Raw genomic sequence first — 17,225 nt, 5'->3', positions numbered from 1 at the left:
CAGGAAAAAAATAAACTAGTTACTTTACTCTTAGCCAGCTTTTGGCCCTGAAGAAGGCACAATTGTGATGGCTCCTTCAGGCTTTCCTCAAACACACAAAAAACTGCTCTTGAACCTAATGAGGACCCAGTTACCTTGATATGAGAACACCCAACATCCCTGGCGAGATTAGCACATGCATGCAATTCTGCTGAATAGTAGAGGCTAGAATTAACTGTCTCCTACACCATGAAACATCTAAATGTCATTGCTTTCTGTTTCCAGAGTATCCCCAAAAGGGCCTGGAGAGGGCGCCTCTTCCCTGTGCCAAGTATAACTACTTAGTTTGCATTTTTAAATAGGAGTAAGAAAATGAAACAGATGGAGGAACTCATGTCAAGAGGGCACATTCAAAATATGCAAAGAATAACTAACAAGCACGGACTAGACAGGTGTCTTCTCCCAACCCCTCTGCATCCACAGAACATGGTGAGACTGGAAGGATTTTGGTGGTGGTTTTTTTTTTTTTTTTGAAGTGGATTCATAAAACTGGACACATGATTGAAAGCTTTTCTTGACTAATAGATATGAACACATGCATCCACCATACCACAGACCTCTCATAAGTCAGTGGACTGGATTTACCACCTTAAAAATAACCAATGGCTGGATTTAAACAAGTCACAAAAGATCTTAGTCAGTTAACTATTAAGCAAAAGTATTCTTTATCAATTGCTCACTTCAGGTTCTTAATAAGACTACTTAGTGATGACTGATACAATGCCTAAGTTCAGGAGGCTCTATTATTAGCAGGAATTTAGTAGAGTAGGACATCTAGGCATTTTCTGAAGGTACTTCTAATTTTATAGAAGTACCCTCCTTACTCATCACTCTGCAAAGGCTTTAGGCTGTAGTCACCTACAGAAGAGACACTCAGAGGCAGTCTGGACTGTCTTTACAAGACCCTGTCTCCAGAAGACTGCCTGCAGAGTTTAAGTACCAATTTTACAACAGAGGTTCTTTTAACTCCAGCTACCACTGTTTCCATAGTTAAATCTGTCCTCGGCAGAATGCAACTATTTAATACTTGGACAAATCCAGCATGTGCAGGCAGATACCAGGTATTCAACAGCTCCCATCTCCAGTTACTAGGTAAGTAGATCAATTACCAATTCCTGTAATTCAGAAGAATATATAGTCTGAAGGCGCCAAAAGCATTCCAATTTTTTTCCCAAGACCAGGTGAGAGGAGTCAAACACTGAGCACCTAAGAGAAGTCAAACTGCTACTTTTTTCAGATCATGGACCTGATTTCTTACCTGGAAAAACCATTTTCCTTTTCCTTCTTTATTTTTATATCACCAGAAGATGATTTCATCTGAAAAACATAAAAAGTAGGAGCTGATTAGCACTGCCCAAAGCACCTTATGTTTTTTCAACATGCAACACCGGCAGGGTATTTCACTTGCAGAAGGAACGAAAGGGCACTGTGACTGCATCTTCACCCCCTGTAGCCCTTAGTGACCTAACATGACACACCAAACAGGCAACATTTTCTGTAAGTCTTAGTCAATTCAGTATCTTCTGGCCCTCCAATTTCTTCAAAAGATTGGAGTTAAGCATATAGTTTGTCCTTGCAGGGAATGAATGTGAACCAACAGATTTTTCTCTTATCTCTGAGTCTAAGCCTGGCAAAGTGAAAAGTGACAGGGGAAAAAATGTGGAGCCAGTGGACACAGCTCCACTGTAGAACTCTTTCCATTCACAATACCTGCAGATAAAGCCCTTACAAGTTCATATCTAGCACTCCACAAACCAAATCCCTGGGTTAGTGTTGGGATAATTCTCTCCAGGTTGATAAAAATTGGAAGTATAAGCTATATCTAATCCACTGAGTTTGTACCATTCAATAGTATAAACCAGAACCATCCTCTTGTCTCTCCTGCAGGAGACACCTACCTTCTCTTCCTTTCTCTTCTCCTTGTCTTTGTGTTTGTCTTTGTGTTTCTCTGAGCTGCCATCTTTGTGTTTGGTTTTCTCCTTGTCTTTGTGTTTCTTTTCCGAGGAATCTTTGTGCTCACTGTAAGACAAAAGAGTATGTTTGCAGAGGGGAACTCGAGGACATTTGACTAATACAGACAACTTCCAGTAGTAAAGAGTCACAGGTTTTGATGACTACAAACCCTACAAAATAAGGGATCACCTTAACAGGAAGATCCACCACAGTCTCCTGTCACGTCATCCATTCTCCTCCGGAGGAAGAGGAACAGGAGGGGAAAATACCACAAAACCACAGCTGCCGAGCACTCCACTTCAGGAAAACCCCCGTCAGCCTGGATTGCTGAGGAAATCCACAGCTGCTACACTTAAAGCTCAACACTTTAGGTCGAATTCCCACTGTCTCTGCTTTTCCTTTTTCCTAGTCCATGTAAAAGGTCACTGGAATAAAGCCGCCAGTCCCATCAATGCCCATGTCAGCTTTTGCTCAGACAACAGTTTGTCATTGTAGCAGCTCTCATCTCTGGAACTTAAAGAGAAAACCGCTGATCTCTATTATTCCCAAACAGATGGGAAAACCAGAGCAAACAGGATATGCGATGTCCTTGTGTTTATGCAAAGTCAAACAGAAAAAGGCAGGAATAACGCTGCAGTCCTCAGTTGGAGCTGTTTCATCAACTGTGCCTCACCACCGTGGCCAGCCCAGCTCTGCTGAAACGACCCTGCCACGCAGGACGGGAACTCACCAAAGGTGTTTCCAAGTGAGAATCTGCTCTGCTACTACTCAGAGTCTGGTGCTATGGATAACAGTATTGAGAGTTTAAATACCCCAAATTCTTTAGTCAGAACAGAGGAAAAAATGCCCTCAAGGAGAAGAAAATCAACCTTTTTTTATTCTATTTCTACCCCCTTCTGATTTCTGAAACATTTGGGTAAATTTGGATCACATTTTCAAGTTTTTCTTATCAACCAGAAAGACACATGGCTGTTTTCAAATGAAAATGAGTTTTCTCATGGAATGACTTGTCCCTTGGAGCCAGAAAGTGAGGAAATGCTCTCAGGAGACTCACAATAGAAACTGCAAGAACTGGCCAAGAGGATTAGCAGCACTGTTGTGGAAAACAAGCAGCAAGCCTGTCAATTCAACAGGCCCTCAATACACATTTATAAGGTTGTGTGGACTCCCTGAGGTCACCCTAGGCTTAAGCAAGCCAAAGGCACAGTGGAAATCGGGCTCTCTTCTACTGGGCATGGTTAGGCACCAAGCAAGCTGCCTTCTCACGCTGGCAGTTCACGCTCCTCCTTCCTCAGCACCTGACTCCCATCACTACTGCTCTCTGGGACACACTCGGCTTCTCTTTAGGACCACGCAATGCAATGCCAAGCTTTAGTAGAAATAGGCAGCTTCCTTATTTCAGTTATTACAACACTCAAGTGCAAGCCCAAACCGATCTGGAAGAACATAGCCCTGAAAAATCAGCAAGCCTTGAATGCCAGGTAAGAGCGTGATTTTTAAAAACGGTATACACGTCAAGTCTTCTTTCTATCATAAAAAACAGACTGCAAAAGGGTTGGATGTTTGATGGCTACAGAAAACAAGCAGCACATTAACCAGCACTCATAAAGCTTGCACGTGATTAAGAGGAAGGCAACCACAGTCACAAATATGCCAATCCACATCGAGCTGTAGGACTGCAGAGTAAAGTCCAACATGGAAAGTTTCAGAGCCTCACATAACACTAGCACGAATGGACCTGAACCTGCAAAAGGTCTAAGTTATTCAAGCTGAGTAGCACACACACTAATAAATACACACCGGCCTTCCAAGCACAAGCAGCTAAAACATGAAAATCCATCTCTGAAGGAAATCACTATATTCACATACTATGTCGCATAAGAGAAACCAGTTCCATCTTAACTCTCTAGCAACCTCTTTCTACTACATATAAAACTGTAAAGTAGTATCTAAATATTAAAAGGCAACTGGCACTCTAGAAATTCTTGTAGATAGACACACAGCACCACATGTTGCCTGTGAGTGAAGATTCAACAACTGCAGACTATTCTTACCCAGCAGATCGTGTTATGTACACTGTGTGATCAGGACATGCAAGTACATACACAGAACATCCTGACACTGGATCTCGGAAATCCACAAGATGCCTACTACTCTTGCTCAGAGTTGACATCCCAGTTTTTCTGTACCCTGTTTATTCATCAGTATCTCAGATGCAAGACACCTATTTCATTTTCCTTTGCTCCAACTAGATTCATTGACTGTCTGAAAGCACAAACCCCACACATGTTATTAATCATTTTTAAGCTCAGGAAGATCTGGAAATTCTGATCTAGCATCTTGTATTGTTATCTGTATGCTAGGTATCTCCTTTGCCAAAGATTTAAGTTTTACAATTACTAAGGTATATCATCATACAGGAAAAACCAAAATGAACAAACATGAAAGGCTTAGACCCATTTTGTTCTCTGCAAGTCTGCTTGTTTCTATTTTCTGACTCCTTCTTGTTTCTATTTGGTATTTAAATCCTACCTGAAATAACATGTTTTACTCAGACAAAAATTTGCATCTTCAAAGGATGCTACACACTGCAATCGATGGAGTTAGTTCTCTAAGGTAAAGTTGATGGCAGTGTCTGTTGCTTGGGAGTTTGGAATAGCAAAAAAAAAGAAAAAAAGTTTTAAGTTTTCAAAGGCACCATACTCATTCTTGCTAGCAGCCAAAAGCACTAGCTTTCAGTATGTGACTAGTAGAGCCCTGGGATGTACACAAAACATGACTAAAAGCAAATTAATAGAAGACAATCTACATCTGCAAAGCTAATACTGAAAAGGCAGAAAATCCCATTGGCCTAGAGAAGCAGTGACATTTTTATGTAAGTTGAATGCTTACAGACTACAGCTGGAATAAAAAAAGTGCTAAAAAACTTGGGCTTGCTTAAGCAGAAGCTCAAATGACATGCCTCTCGAAAGAGAGTAAGTGACCACCGTTGAAAAGCTGTTATGCAATCTAATCTAAAGCTAAGATTTTTCAGCACCGGAGTCAGAATCAAGAAGTCTGGATTCCTGACTCAGTCCTAGTTGTTGTTTTTTTTTTTTTATTTTTAATCACAAGACTATCCTTCCCCTTTGCTCTGCAGTGAGCAGTAAGATTTCTCACCAAAGCAATGTGGGCTCAGATAACCCAAGGAAACTGTCACCAGTTTCACTCTGCAGTTTCATTTTCAAAACAACAGTAATGGTGGCTAGGCCCCGAGGTCCTGCTTGCTGCTGCTCCTGGTATGTGACTGGAAGAAATTCCTCAGATTAAAAAAAAAAAAAATCTGATTTCATATGCTACTTGCTCCAATGTAAAAAAAGAGCATAAATCTCTCTTGTAAGTAGACTGCTTGTCAGCCCCACGTGTTTCTAGACACTGGACCACAGCTCTGACTTCAACAACTCAGTCCAAAATTTTCTGACATGTGCAATGATGAATGCATGTGCCCCTCTTCCCTAGGAGGGCCCGAAATCTGCATCTCTCAGAACAGTTCATTTGGAAATGCACTGATAACAAAGGCCTCAAGCAACAATCCTGAGAAGAGTAACTTTTTTTTGCTCCAAAAGCAAAGCAAGTTGCACAGATATTAACTTCAGTCAGCAAGCTGAGCAGCTTTGGTCTTTCATTTGGCTAAGATACTTATGCGAGCCTCCAGGGGAACACAATTTAACCACCACACTAATCTCGAAAGAAAAGAGAAGGCAACGGGATGCCATCCTTACCCTGAAGAAGAGGTTTCAGCCTTCTATCAGAAAGCTATTTCCAGACAACCCCAAAGCTATGATTAGGAAAGACTGGGAACAATTTAAAGATCAGAAGTCTGCCTTCCTGGCCAATTCAAAACTGAAAAAAACCCACTTCTCTTTAAAGAAACCAAACACAACCAAACAAAAAGGTCTCAAGACTGCATGCACCCAGATAATTTTATCCTGAATTCATGTCTCAGAGCACTGTGGATCCTTCGCTACCTTTGCTGCACACACCCCTCTGCCAACAAGCCAGCTTGAAGTCACTGAAGTAGGACAGCAAAACCCCCACAAGATAGAGGGAAGCTTCAGTGCAAGTTAGCCTGAAAAGAGGACAATTGGATCATAAACAGTTGTTCACAATCAGTTTTAGAAATACCCAGCTTTGCTGACAAAATAAGATCTTCCTTTTCACCCAGACCATTACAGTTGAACCACTGCAATGGCACTCAGTTTTACACCTCTGAAGGTGCTTAGTGCTGACAACCTGCACTGTTGGTGTTTTTTTTTTTTAAAGGTAATAAAGTACAGTAGGACACCATATTAATACAGGCAGAACAAGGGATTACATCATCTAGAGATGTATCATGGTACTGGCTTACTTCAGACAAAGGCCAGATGAGTAGAAATGCATCTCCTAAAGCACTACAGCCTTTTTGCCAGCTTGCTTACTGTCTTTCATTTAGAGTTTCACTGTGAACAAGGACATCTGAAGGCCTCGGAGAGCTCATGCTGAAGCGCACAAAGGAGTAAATGCAACAGAAGAAGGCATTTCCCTTGAAAGCATGACTGTATTTCCCAGTGAGGATGCCTGCAGGAGGACAGGAGGGAAGAGAGGGAGAGGAAGGGAGAACAGGCACCTGGCAGCAGCTGCTCAGGCTACGATCACATGGGAGAGTCACAAGTGGAAAGTGTTTCCAAAGAATGGCAGATGTGCAGATCACAGCTTCCTTCTTCAAACTACAACAGCTTTGCAGTAATTTAACACCGCATTCTTCAGGTGCCATTTATGTACGTTAATAATTCCTTCCCAGGCCCTTTCCATTCCAGCTTCAAAATCACAAGCTGGGAAGGATGCTTTATCTAAAGTGTCTCTTATTTCCTCTCTCTCATATTCTCAGCTGTAATTAGCTCGTGACTGGGAATCTGCTACTAGCAAGCACCAGAGCCTGCTGCAAGTGGAGCTTTGCTTGCCTACTCGGGAGCTGCTACAATGCAACTGAAGCATAAAATAACAGGGAGCTGTGATTTTAGCGAAATCTAAAAACACAACAGGGACAGAGCATAGGTTACACAGCCCATATCTCCTCTGACGTAATACAATATTAATGGAAAACTGTGATCATATTCAGACTAACACATACCAAGGAACGGCTGACTGTGCAGGGAGCATTTCAGAAACAGAAGGCACACCAGCAAAGGACAAGTTTTCAGCTGGCTTGCAGTATTTTATGCTCACTGTTAGAGGGTTATCATATGGTATTACAGGGAATGAACACGTGAGCCCCAGTGGTTCTGCTGGGATTTCGGCAATACAATAAAAAAACCCTGAAACTGCTTTTCCCAGAGTTGAAAGGAGTCTTTTCACCAGTTTTCACAGATAATAGATCAAGCCTTCAGCAAGAGGAAGAAGATAAAAAGCTGGACTAATCAACAGCCAATGAAAATATTAGAAAGTAGAACAATATTCGCACATTGAGATGAGGATCAGGCTTAGCATGCACTTTCTATAGATGTGCAAGAACCAGGTACACTACTAAATGAAAAGCAAAAACATTTACTACAGGAAGGCAGTGGTCACATTAGAAAGCTGATCAAGGTGAACTGTGCAAATAGGGAATAAAAACAAAACCACCCACGCTAGGGAACAGGGGGTGCTGAAATCTTTTTTTAAAATTGCTTCTTCCCCTACATCAGATATCCCTGCCTCTTCCTGCCCCCAATGCGCACAATTCTTAGCAGTTCGGGATCACGTAATAAATGACAGGAGGTGTGCAAGAAGTCTGAACTGAAATTTATCTTAATTCACGACTAGCAAATGCCTGGAATCTGTGTTTTTCCTAGCAAAATCATAAAACTTAGAAGGTGCCAGTGAAGATCAGGTCTATGAATCCCTTATGCATTCCACGCTTCTGTTCATCTCAAGCTGTGATCACAAGAGATTTAGTAAACGGAGGAAATATGCAATCTGACAGAAGATTTTTCTTCCTGCGGCTCAGATGCTTGTCACATTGAAACACAGATCAGTGCTGCAAGAGCAGCCTCTTTACTCCCATTCCCTGTCACAGCCATTTCTGCACTCTTCAGTCTACTGGCAGCCCACACTCCATGCACAAAGCCCAAGACACCTGGCAGAAAGACACTTGTTAGAGATTGGTTTAGAAGTGTTTGCAGTAAAAAGTCTTGCCTTCAAAGGACCCATTATTTCATATGGTCTACTTGTTTAAAATGCTCGTCTCCCACAGATCAGAAACCTATTGCCACATCAGATTTGTTTAATTTTATTTTTTTAACCACTGACATTTATATTTAATGGGTGTTTATTAGATTTTCTTTTGGGGATCGGGAAGCACAGGGCTGAGAAAAGGAACAAAAGAAAACAGTTTGCTTGATAGAGATTGCTTGGTAGTGATGTGGATTTATTCTTTGATACGGATTTTTCTTAAGTGGGCTTTGCATTTTCTTTCCTTGAGGGGTGACGGAGAAGATCTGAGGCATACAAATGTTCTCTCCCAGTTTACTACAGCTGTAAATGAGTGGTTAAGATACAGAAGTGTCATCTTGTGAGTGGGAGAGGAGGAAAGCAAGAAGCAAAATTAAGAAGTTCTACATACCACTCCACACACTTCTGCCATATGAAATCAAAATTATCTGAGGTATTTCTGAGTCTTATCTTGGCAGTTTAGATCCTTCAAAGTCTGGATACAGGAAACATTTATTCTCCTGCATTGGAGTTCTTCTGCCTTCTTGATGCAGGTTTTATTTTAAAAGCCTTTTTTAAGTACAGAGCAGGAAATAAAATTGTCAAACTATTACAGACATAAAACCGATCTGCTTCAAACACAACCAGACAATGCTCTTAACTGTGTACAATGTCCGATGCAGTACTGTACTTCTCAGAATGCAATCAGGGGACTCTTCGCACACTCTGTATAAAACGCCATGGAGGTAAAAACCCAAGTTTCACCACCAACAATGGCTTGGATTTCTGTTCAAGCACTGTTCAACCTCTTTGAGAATTATCAAAGATCCAGCACATCTTTTGCAATAACACAGCAGCTTTTCTGAAATACAGAATGGATTTTCTGAAGCAATTCTATTAATCTAAGATAAACTTTATTCTAAAGGATTCATTTTCTATTTTAGCAACAGGTGACAGGCTTTTATCAAGTGCTTTAAAAATTCCCCATACAGGTAAAAACCATTGGAAAATCCCACATTCTTCTTATCTTGGAATTTTTTTGTTTAATTTCTAACGGAGTAATGGCTATTTTTCACGTGTTTTTCATTGTCAAAGGAGAAACTTCAGCACAAACAAGCAGGTTTTTTCCCTTCAAAATTCTTCTGTGAAGAAATATCCCCTATCAAAATGGCTGTCACAATCCTTAGCAGGGCAGAGGCTCTCAGAGGTCTGCTGCAGTCCCCTGCAGTTGGGTTCAGCTGACATTTTTGCTGTAGATGGGAGGTGCTGGATGTTCACAGTGGAAGGACAGTAACATGGTGGCACTGCTGCGGGGCTGGGTTTTGGAAGGGGTAGTTCGTCACCTTTGTTTATAAAAAACAAGACCTTCGACCCAGTAGAGTCTTTACAACAAGTAATGAGATGGGGAGCGACCAAGAAAATCTTTTGTATCACGTAGAGGTTCACCACTTATCTCGCTGCAAAGGGCTTAAAAGAGCTGTCAAACTTAAAGAGGAGTTTTCTTTTACAAAAAGACAAGCATTGCAAACTTGCTGATGACCCGTTGCTGTCAGTAGCATGCTACCTAGCAGATATTATCCAAAAAATAAACACACTTAAGGTGCCCCTTCGAGGTGAAGGTGCCATTTGAACAATGGGTGAGAAATAACTGCTTTTCGAAAGAAACTCATGCTATGGAGAGAGCATCATGAAAACAGATCCATGAGTACGTGATTTTGTTGCCAAAACCGATGCAAGTGTGTCACCAAGAAAAATTCTCCTAGCTGCACGCTTGAAGAACTTGGAAACAGAATTTTCAAACCTGTCTGAAAATCTTCCAGGTGAAGGGTTTCCATGGGATTTGAACCTATTTACTAAAAATCTAAAAATGCAACACCTTTCAGTTAGCTTGCAGGCACAACTGGCTGACACCAGGTAAGATGGACACTTACCAGCTCAGTGTAAAGAAAACCCTTTACCTAAGCAGTAGATGGGTTGAAAAAATAGTATCTCTGTTTAGTAAGCGCAGCTGACAATGCACTTCTCTATTTTCATATACACATCTGCATGAAGAATCTTTTTCAGGAGTGACGGCCATGACAACCAAGTATCAAAATAAATTGGACCTAGAACCAGCCCTTCGGGTGGCTCTATCACAAAGGCCTAAGCCAAGATTTTTGAAACTAATGAAGTGTGGGCAATCACAGAGCCCTCACTCTTCTTCTCCCAAGAACAATTTTGCTTTGGGTCTTGTTGTATCACAGCTAAGAGCCCTTTTTAAAGAGGACAATTCTCCAGTATTTCCCCAAAAAGCAATTTCCCCCCCTCCCACTGCTGGCAAAATTAAAAGCTATTAAAAAATGGCAAAGTGATCAAATGCCCCCTTCCCCTCCTCAGTGCAACCCATCTTCTTAGTAGCACGATAGTGATGGATACTGAACAGTCACACAGGCCATCCTAAAATTCAGACTTCTCTGTTCATCTTGGCTCTGTCCAGGAAAGTATTTTGGTACAGTGACTGTAGTAATGGAGCCCGAACTGAAACTCAGCTTGCTTCAGTCCTTCCCTGTCCTGTCCTATAACTCACCAGTCTGGCCTCTGCCATCCTTGGAGTCATGCCTTCCACGTGAACACTTGGCAGTCGCCTGGCCACAAGCACGTGCTCTACACAGGTCCTTCCAGCAGCTCCCCTCTAAGCAATTCCCTGCTCACCACAGATCTTCCTCTAACTCCACCCCCGTGTTGTGAGCTGCTGGGCTATCTCCTTCACAAGACAATGGTCACCTAAAAATCTAATCCTCACAGACACAACTTGTATTTATGGAATTACGTGGATGATAGCTGAATCAAAGGATTTGGGGAAGAAATGCTTAAATTTCAATCATGAGGTCAGTTGTTTCTAAAAAGTTTCTGTTAGAAGTCAGCTGGCTTTACACAGCAAGCAGCCAGGTACCCTGTGCATGACTGAGCATGAACGGGGCAGTGAAGATTTTAGAGCACTCCTGAAGGAGCGATCCAACCAGAGCACCACACGCGTGTCCATATACATTATCTTCCCTCAGTACCACCTTCAAGACTGGATCTCACGATTCAGCACTATAACAGATTCATTTTTAAGGTAGCAGTTTTGAAAGTCAGAAAACATGTTACAGAAAGCTTTTGCAAGCTGTGCACACCGCCTGGGGAAGTGAAGTCCCACCTTGTGTAGGGACCTGAGGGGCAAAGCAGTATTATGTAATCTCTCCCCAAAACACACCTTGAAAAAAACTCCTGCACGTGCACACACTCAGTCTGCCATCCACGTAGGTGTACCCTATTATGGGACTCAAAGATGCAGTATATTGTGCTCACAGGACAAATGAACACTTAACAGATAAATGAAAGTGACTGGAAGCTTTAGGCACAATGCCTAGAAAACATGATGCCTTTCTCACAGGGATTTCAAGGTAACACTGTAGGGAGGAGGAATTACTTCAAGATAAAACATGATTACATATCATCTCACAAGCTACACCTCACAAAACACATTAGCCATTCTTATCTCATTTCAACTGTTTTGGCATTTATTGTTTACACAATCAGTAGCATGCAGCTTCAAGTTATAAGCCATAATTAGTTCTTCCAGTTAAAAATACACTGACCATTTCCAACTCCTACACAAATAAGGTCAAATCATTAATGAATTCTGGAAATTTAAAGGTATGTGCTTACATTACTCCTTACAAAAGGATGTACTTTGCTAAGATTGCAGGAGAATGGTTTTTCCAGTGAAGCAATGAACATCTGGAAATGTGAGACAGTCAATTTTGGGGTGCTTGAAGATCAGAAAAATGAAAATCAGAAATCAAGGCAATATAGATATGTGAGTAAAGAAGAGTGCAAACAATGTGTCCAAAGCATTCCATCTTTGCTATGGAAGCCAGTAAATGCTGCAAGTTATTTGGCCTAGATTTTTGCCCCACCCCCGTCAACCATTTAGTTTCAAAAAAAAAAGAAACATATTATGGAATAGTAAGGTTGTGTAACTTCTCAAAAGGTCACAGAAAACTCAAATAAAGTGCGACCCCAATAAAACAAACCCACTGCTCAGCACAGACTCTCTCCTTCTTTCCGCGCTTCTTTTTAATAGAAATCATTGTTAACACAAGCTTTTTTATTCATTTTTAGATTGTTTACCACAGTTGCACAGCAATTAGTTAATAACACTTACTTGGCCATAGCATAAACACTGTCTGCCATTCACCAAGTGTCACAACAGAAACTTGCCCTCCAGGGACTGTTTTTTGCAAGTTTCATTGTCAATGCAGGCTCTGTGGCACTTGCATGTCATCAGGAGTTACAACTAGGAAAGCTTTTCTGAGTAACATCCTGCGTGCAACATACTTGCCCTGTGCTCCGACATACCAAATCACCACGGACAGACCTGCACATCCTGGTTCTTGCAGTTCACCGCCTAGGCTAGGGTATCAACCGGACCATGGAATTCACCACCACCCCAAGAGCCACAGGTCATCATAGAGTAAATAACTGTTTATGTTTGGTGTGATGATACAGCAGGTGACTGGCATGAAACACCTTCCCCATATAGTGGCAGTGTAGTGTATCAATCACATCAGACAAGACAGTATGCAATCCTTTCAAATTCACGATATAACCCAGCAGCAGTTCTTAACACTGCCTCACAGTGTTGAGATATTCAGCCATTGTGGTAGCAGGCCAAGGACATCACCATCACTCTGGGGACCATCTTTCTAGACACCTAATTATTAGGAGGCTGAGTAGTCACAGGTTCATCTATGCTAAAACAGTGGGGTTTATACCGACACTCAAGAGTGCTCCACATTTCTGACAAACAATTGGAACCACACACAAACAAGATTATGAACAAAATTGATCAATCGTCATGAAGATGGGGTTAAACTCGTTTTCAATGCCTTTAATAACACTAAGCTACATTAATCTTTAAGACATATCACATTTGCAAGACACACTACTTCAGCTACCCGTATGGAAATGCATGCAATGACGGAAGTTAGGCTTAAAGCACCTACACTCATATAAACCACACTCAAAATGTAGCAATTCTGTCCTCATATATTATCAGAGTAATTCTTGTAAGACTGCATGTGCAACAGTGTTTTAGCCTATGAGGACTTCATCGACTTTTTCCTCACCTATTACTGTGCTTGGACTTTTCCCGGTCTTTTTCCTTGTCCTTCTTGTGCTCTTTGTGCCGGTGTTCTCGGTCTTTGTGTTTATCTTTGTGTTTGTGAGAATCTGCAAGCAGAGAGGCAAAAAAAATTAAGAAATCAAGTTGGGAGAAAACTCCACGCCTCCCTCTTGAACCTCTGCATTTTTCCCCACCCCATACCAGTATTTTCTGTGATTCAAAATTTGTAACAAAAATCTTCATTTTAGAGGTCCTAAATGGATTCATTGTTCCTGCAGCACAAGTTAATTCATCTTGGCAACAGCTGCATTTATATGGTCTTTAGTTCAATGACCTTTAAATGCTTTACAGACCCTCAAGAAATGCAACCCTTCTTAGTAAATAGGTAAGTATGGCTACAGCAAGTTCAATCTTATTTGGCAGATGGGAAACCTAGCTTCCTATGCCTGTAAGTATTTCATGTCAAATAGATTATAAGGATACAGGAACAGAGCATAAAGCTGAAATGTTAGGCGTGCTGAATCCTAGAATTTAGACAGCTACTTCCACAAGTATCTAGTCTAGACAAAGCAGCCCACCCAAATTAAAATCATCTCATCCTTATCCCCAACAGTGCATGACATGACAGGCACAGAGCAAGGGAAAGGGGGAGTAATGAGGCAAGAGGAAAAGAAAGAGTGAAAAGAAAAGACCAGGAATTCTCTCCTCTCTTCTGCAGGAGACACTTACCTCCCTCTGGTAACAGCCACATGACAGCTGTAATGAGTATGTGCTGGTGGTAACCCACCTACACACGGTAGGACTGGTCCAAATTAAGTGACAGGTCAGAAACAGGAGATGGCACTCAAGTAAATCTACATGAACACAGTCATTTTATGTGTATCAATTTCTACTCCAAGTGACATTTCCCATCCTCAGTGACAACTGTACTGTACAATAAAGTCCTTTAAAGCACCAAGGAAATAGATCCAGCACAGAAAAAGAACAACATAGTTGAACTGTAAATAAACTCATTTACAAGCATCTTTAGGTCTTAGATGTTCTTTATAAGATGATCAAAAAGGAGCTGAGGCTGAACTAGCGCCTCAAACCCACCTCAAAAGGCACTATCATTTACAGTCAAGGTCACTATAATGTTCGGAAGAATGTGTGCATCCCCCCAGGTTGGTTGTTTTTTTTTTTTAAAAACAAACATGCTTCTCAAAGCAACTGAAATTAAGTAAACTCCTCAGGATACCTAAAAGGCTATGCTAACTTTGGCAACTGTTTTCAGATCACAGTGCCAGAATTTCCATCAGAGATCTTGGATGTAAGGTATTAATGTTTAATTAACCGTAAAGATGTTACTGTGCCTCTAAAAAGGCTACTATCCCTGCACTAAGAATAGGAAACTGCAACACAAGGATTTTGTGACTTTCATAGTCACATGGGAAATGCATTGCAGAGCCAGGAACAAGCCTCATTCTCCTGACTCCAAGTCTTTCACCACAAATTTCATTTTTCTCCTTAACTGACACCAGCTCTTACAATCTCAAAACGTTCCACTGGTTTTAGTGGAAACATACCCACAGTCACATTTCCACAGAATATGATTTTAATCTATTGCTTTCTATAACTTCAGGTATTGTTTTCAGACACTTGCAGTAAGACAACATAGAACAACATACGAATGCTGACATTCAAGCCTCCAACTTGTCTTCTGCATCTTTCCTCGATCCTCCTGAACTTGGCGACACTTCCTAGTGCTTTGTTGTATACAGTATACACATTTAAAGCACAAGATTTAGTTTTCTATATTTGGTACAAAGGCACATGGCAGGTTAGGTGGAACATTTGGTGTTACAGCATAAAACACCTAGGAGTTTTCAAGTACCTAAACAGCAAAATCTATTTCACAGCAGGCAGAGCTTTGCAGGCATCTCTAGCAAACTGTGTGGGGACCGGACACCTACACTCTCTGAACTGCCAAGAAGCAATTTCTCGGTACCTTTCTTCCCACCAGGACAACACACATTTCACTGGCAAAAATGTTTTCGCAGTGCATTTCACACTGCAGATTCTTCAGTTCAGCCAGTAGCTGGAAGCTCAGGCTGTTTGCAAACTGCCTGGGTTTTATTCCACAGAGAGTTTACTCACTGATTCCTAAAGCACTGGCTGAAGTGAACAGCCATCTATTTACACTTGATGAATAGATAAATTGCTAGAAAAACCATCGTGATGCTATACATAGAACTATGTACACTCATTTTATAACATACTCGCTTTTTAAGGAGGCACATACCAACATACAGTCTATTTTTTTCTACCAACCAATTGACAGAAAACGTGTGCAACCGAGATCAATGCTATTCTCTTTAGAGCTTAGAACCACAAGATTATTTTTCACAAAAAGAGCAGAAAACAGAAGTCTTTTACCTTCACCACCAGATTCCCTTCCAGCTGACTCGCGCCTTCCAGCTGAAATTAATGTTTGCTCTTGAAAAGTAGTTCCAGGGCTATACCCTGGAAACACTGGAGTCAGACATCTATTTCCTCAATCCTCTGCACTGCTTACAATGATTTGATGTTTTCAGATAATTAAAGCCTGGGACAGCAGCAAAAAAACTGCCTGACCAGTTAAACTAGCTCTGCTTGCCAGTATTTGTCACTGCTCAGCTTTCCTTTGCTGTCTACCAAAGGAGTTCTAGCAGGAAGGTCTTTCATAGAGGTAAGGCCAAAGTGGCTGGGGAACAGCAGGTTGTGCGCGTGGTCTTGAAAGCAGAAGGGAAAAACTAGCAGGAGGGCTTTCACCCAAGTGCAGTCAAGGCTGGATAGGTACTTGGCCTCTCACACTGGACAACGCTTTAAATTCAGTACTTCCATGGAGGCAAGGGTACTACCTCCCAGACATGTCTCCTACAAATTAAATTATTCTGGAATATTTGCCTAGTACTCAGACTCAATGGTGTTGCTTTCTGACACAATGCCATGAGGTAGGTTAAGAATGAAGACTTCAAAAGAGTTTATTAAATAGTCTTGAGCTGACATATGCCTTCAGAAGGCATTAAAGCTCTTGGTCTCTTTCTTTTTTTTGTTTGAGAGTGGAGCTGGATGAAGTTCAGGAGATTGGGTCATTAAAAAGGACAGAACTCTTTTTTTGGCAGATCACACAAAAATGCTTTGTCCAGACTGGCTTTATCTAGGAGGCCAAGTTGATGGTTATTTGGTGGCTGACATGGAACAAGTTTAGCCATTTCACTCCAGTTTGCATACCCACTTCAATGTGAAACTAATACAGCATCACCTCCAACTGAACTACACAGGCAACAGATGACCGAATTGGGAACAAAACTTTAAGACACAGTGGGCCACCTCGCACCAAACCTCATCAACACAGAAGCAATCAATGGAAGTATTTCTGTCTGTAATACATCTTTCTTTGATATATTTAGCATATTGATTCCTAGAAAAATCTTCCAGCCTCCAGAAACTCTCTCCCAGCTTGCAGCTGATTAGCAGTTGACTAGGTCCAGCCTCACATGAGCTACAGAATGAGGTCAGACATTAGCACACATTCAGATTTGTTTCCTGCCTTTTAAGTCTTCCATTAAGTATGTCTGCTTCCTCTAACACTAAACAAGGAGATAAATACTATTCCTTCTCCAAGAGCATTAGCAAAATACACTGTCTACTGTGAGCAAAGTTCAAACCTCCAGAAGCTCATGTGATATTTAAAGATTTCAGAAATTGAAAAGTCTCTCTCCAGCATCAAGGTTACAGTGGGGACAGGGGTTATGCTCACTGGGCAAGGGTGCATTACCCCTAAGGCTCTCCCTTCAGTATCCTCTAACCCAAACAGAGCTTTTGGCATCTCTTCTGTTCTTGAAAGAAGAAAGAG

At 41.4% G+C, this 17,225-nt stretch overlaps 1 protein-coding gene across 1 annotated transcript in view; it reads right to left on the bottom strand.

The window, feature by feature from the left end:
• The window catches only part of TOP1 (topoisomerase (DNA) I), a 38,451-nt gene extending 24,999 nt beyond the window's left edge, over nucleotides 1-13,452 (bottom strand). The window contains exons 1-3 of the mRNA XM_009587029.1: nucleotides 13,353-13,452; nucleotides 1,938-2,058; nucleotides 1,298-1,356 (exon numbers count right to left, since the gene is read on the bottom strand). Of these exons, the coding sequence (XP_009585324.1) occupies nucleotides 1,298-1,356 (59 nt within the window). The 5' untranslated portion in view covers nucleotides 1,938-2,058; nucleotides 13,353-13,452. The remainder of the gene's footprint in view (nucleotides 1-1,297; nucleotides 1,357-1,937; nucleotides 2,059-13,352) is intronic.
• Between the last annotated feature and the right edge of the window lie 3,773 nt (nucleotides 13,453-17,225).

Source organism: Fulmarus glacialis, unplaced genomic scaffold (assembly GCF_000690835.1).
Source record: "Fulmarus glacialis isolate BGI_N327 unplaced genomic scaffold, ASM69083v1 scaffold16951, whole genome shotgun sequence".
NCBI lineage: Eukaryota > Metazoa > Chordata > Aves > Procellariiformes > Procellariidae > Fulmarus > Fulmarus glacialis.
This window is presented reverse-complemented; position numbering and strand designations above follow the sequence as displayed.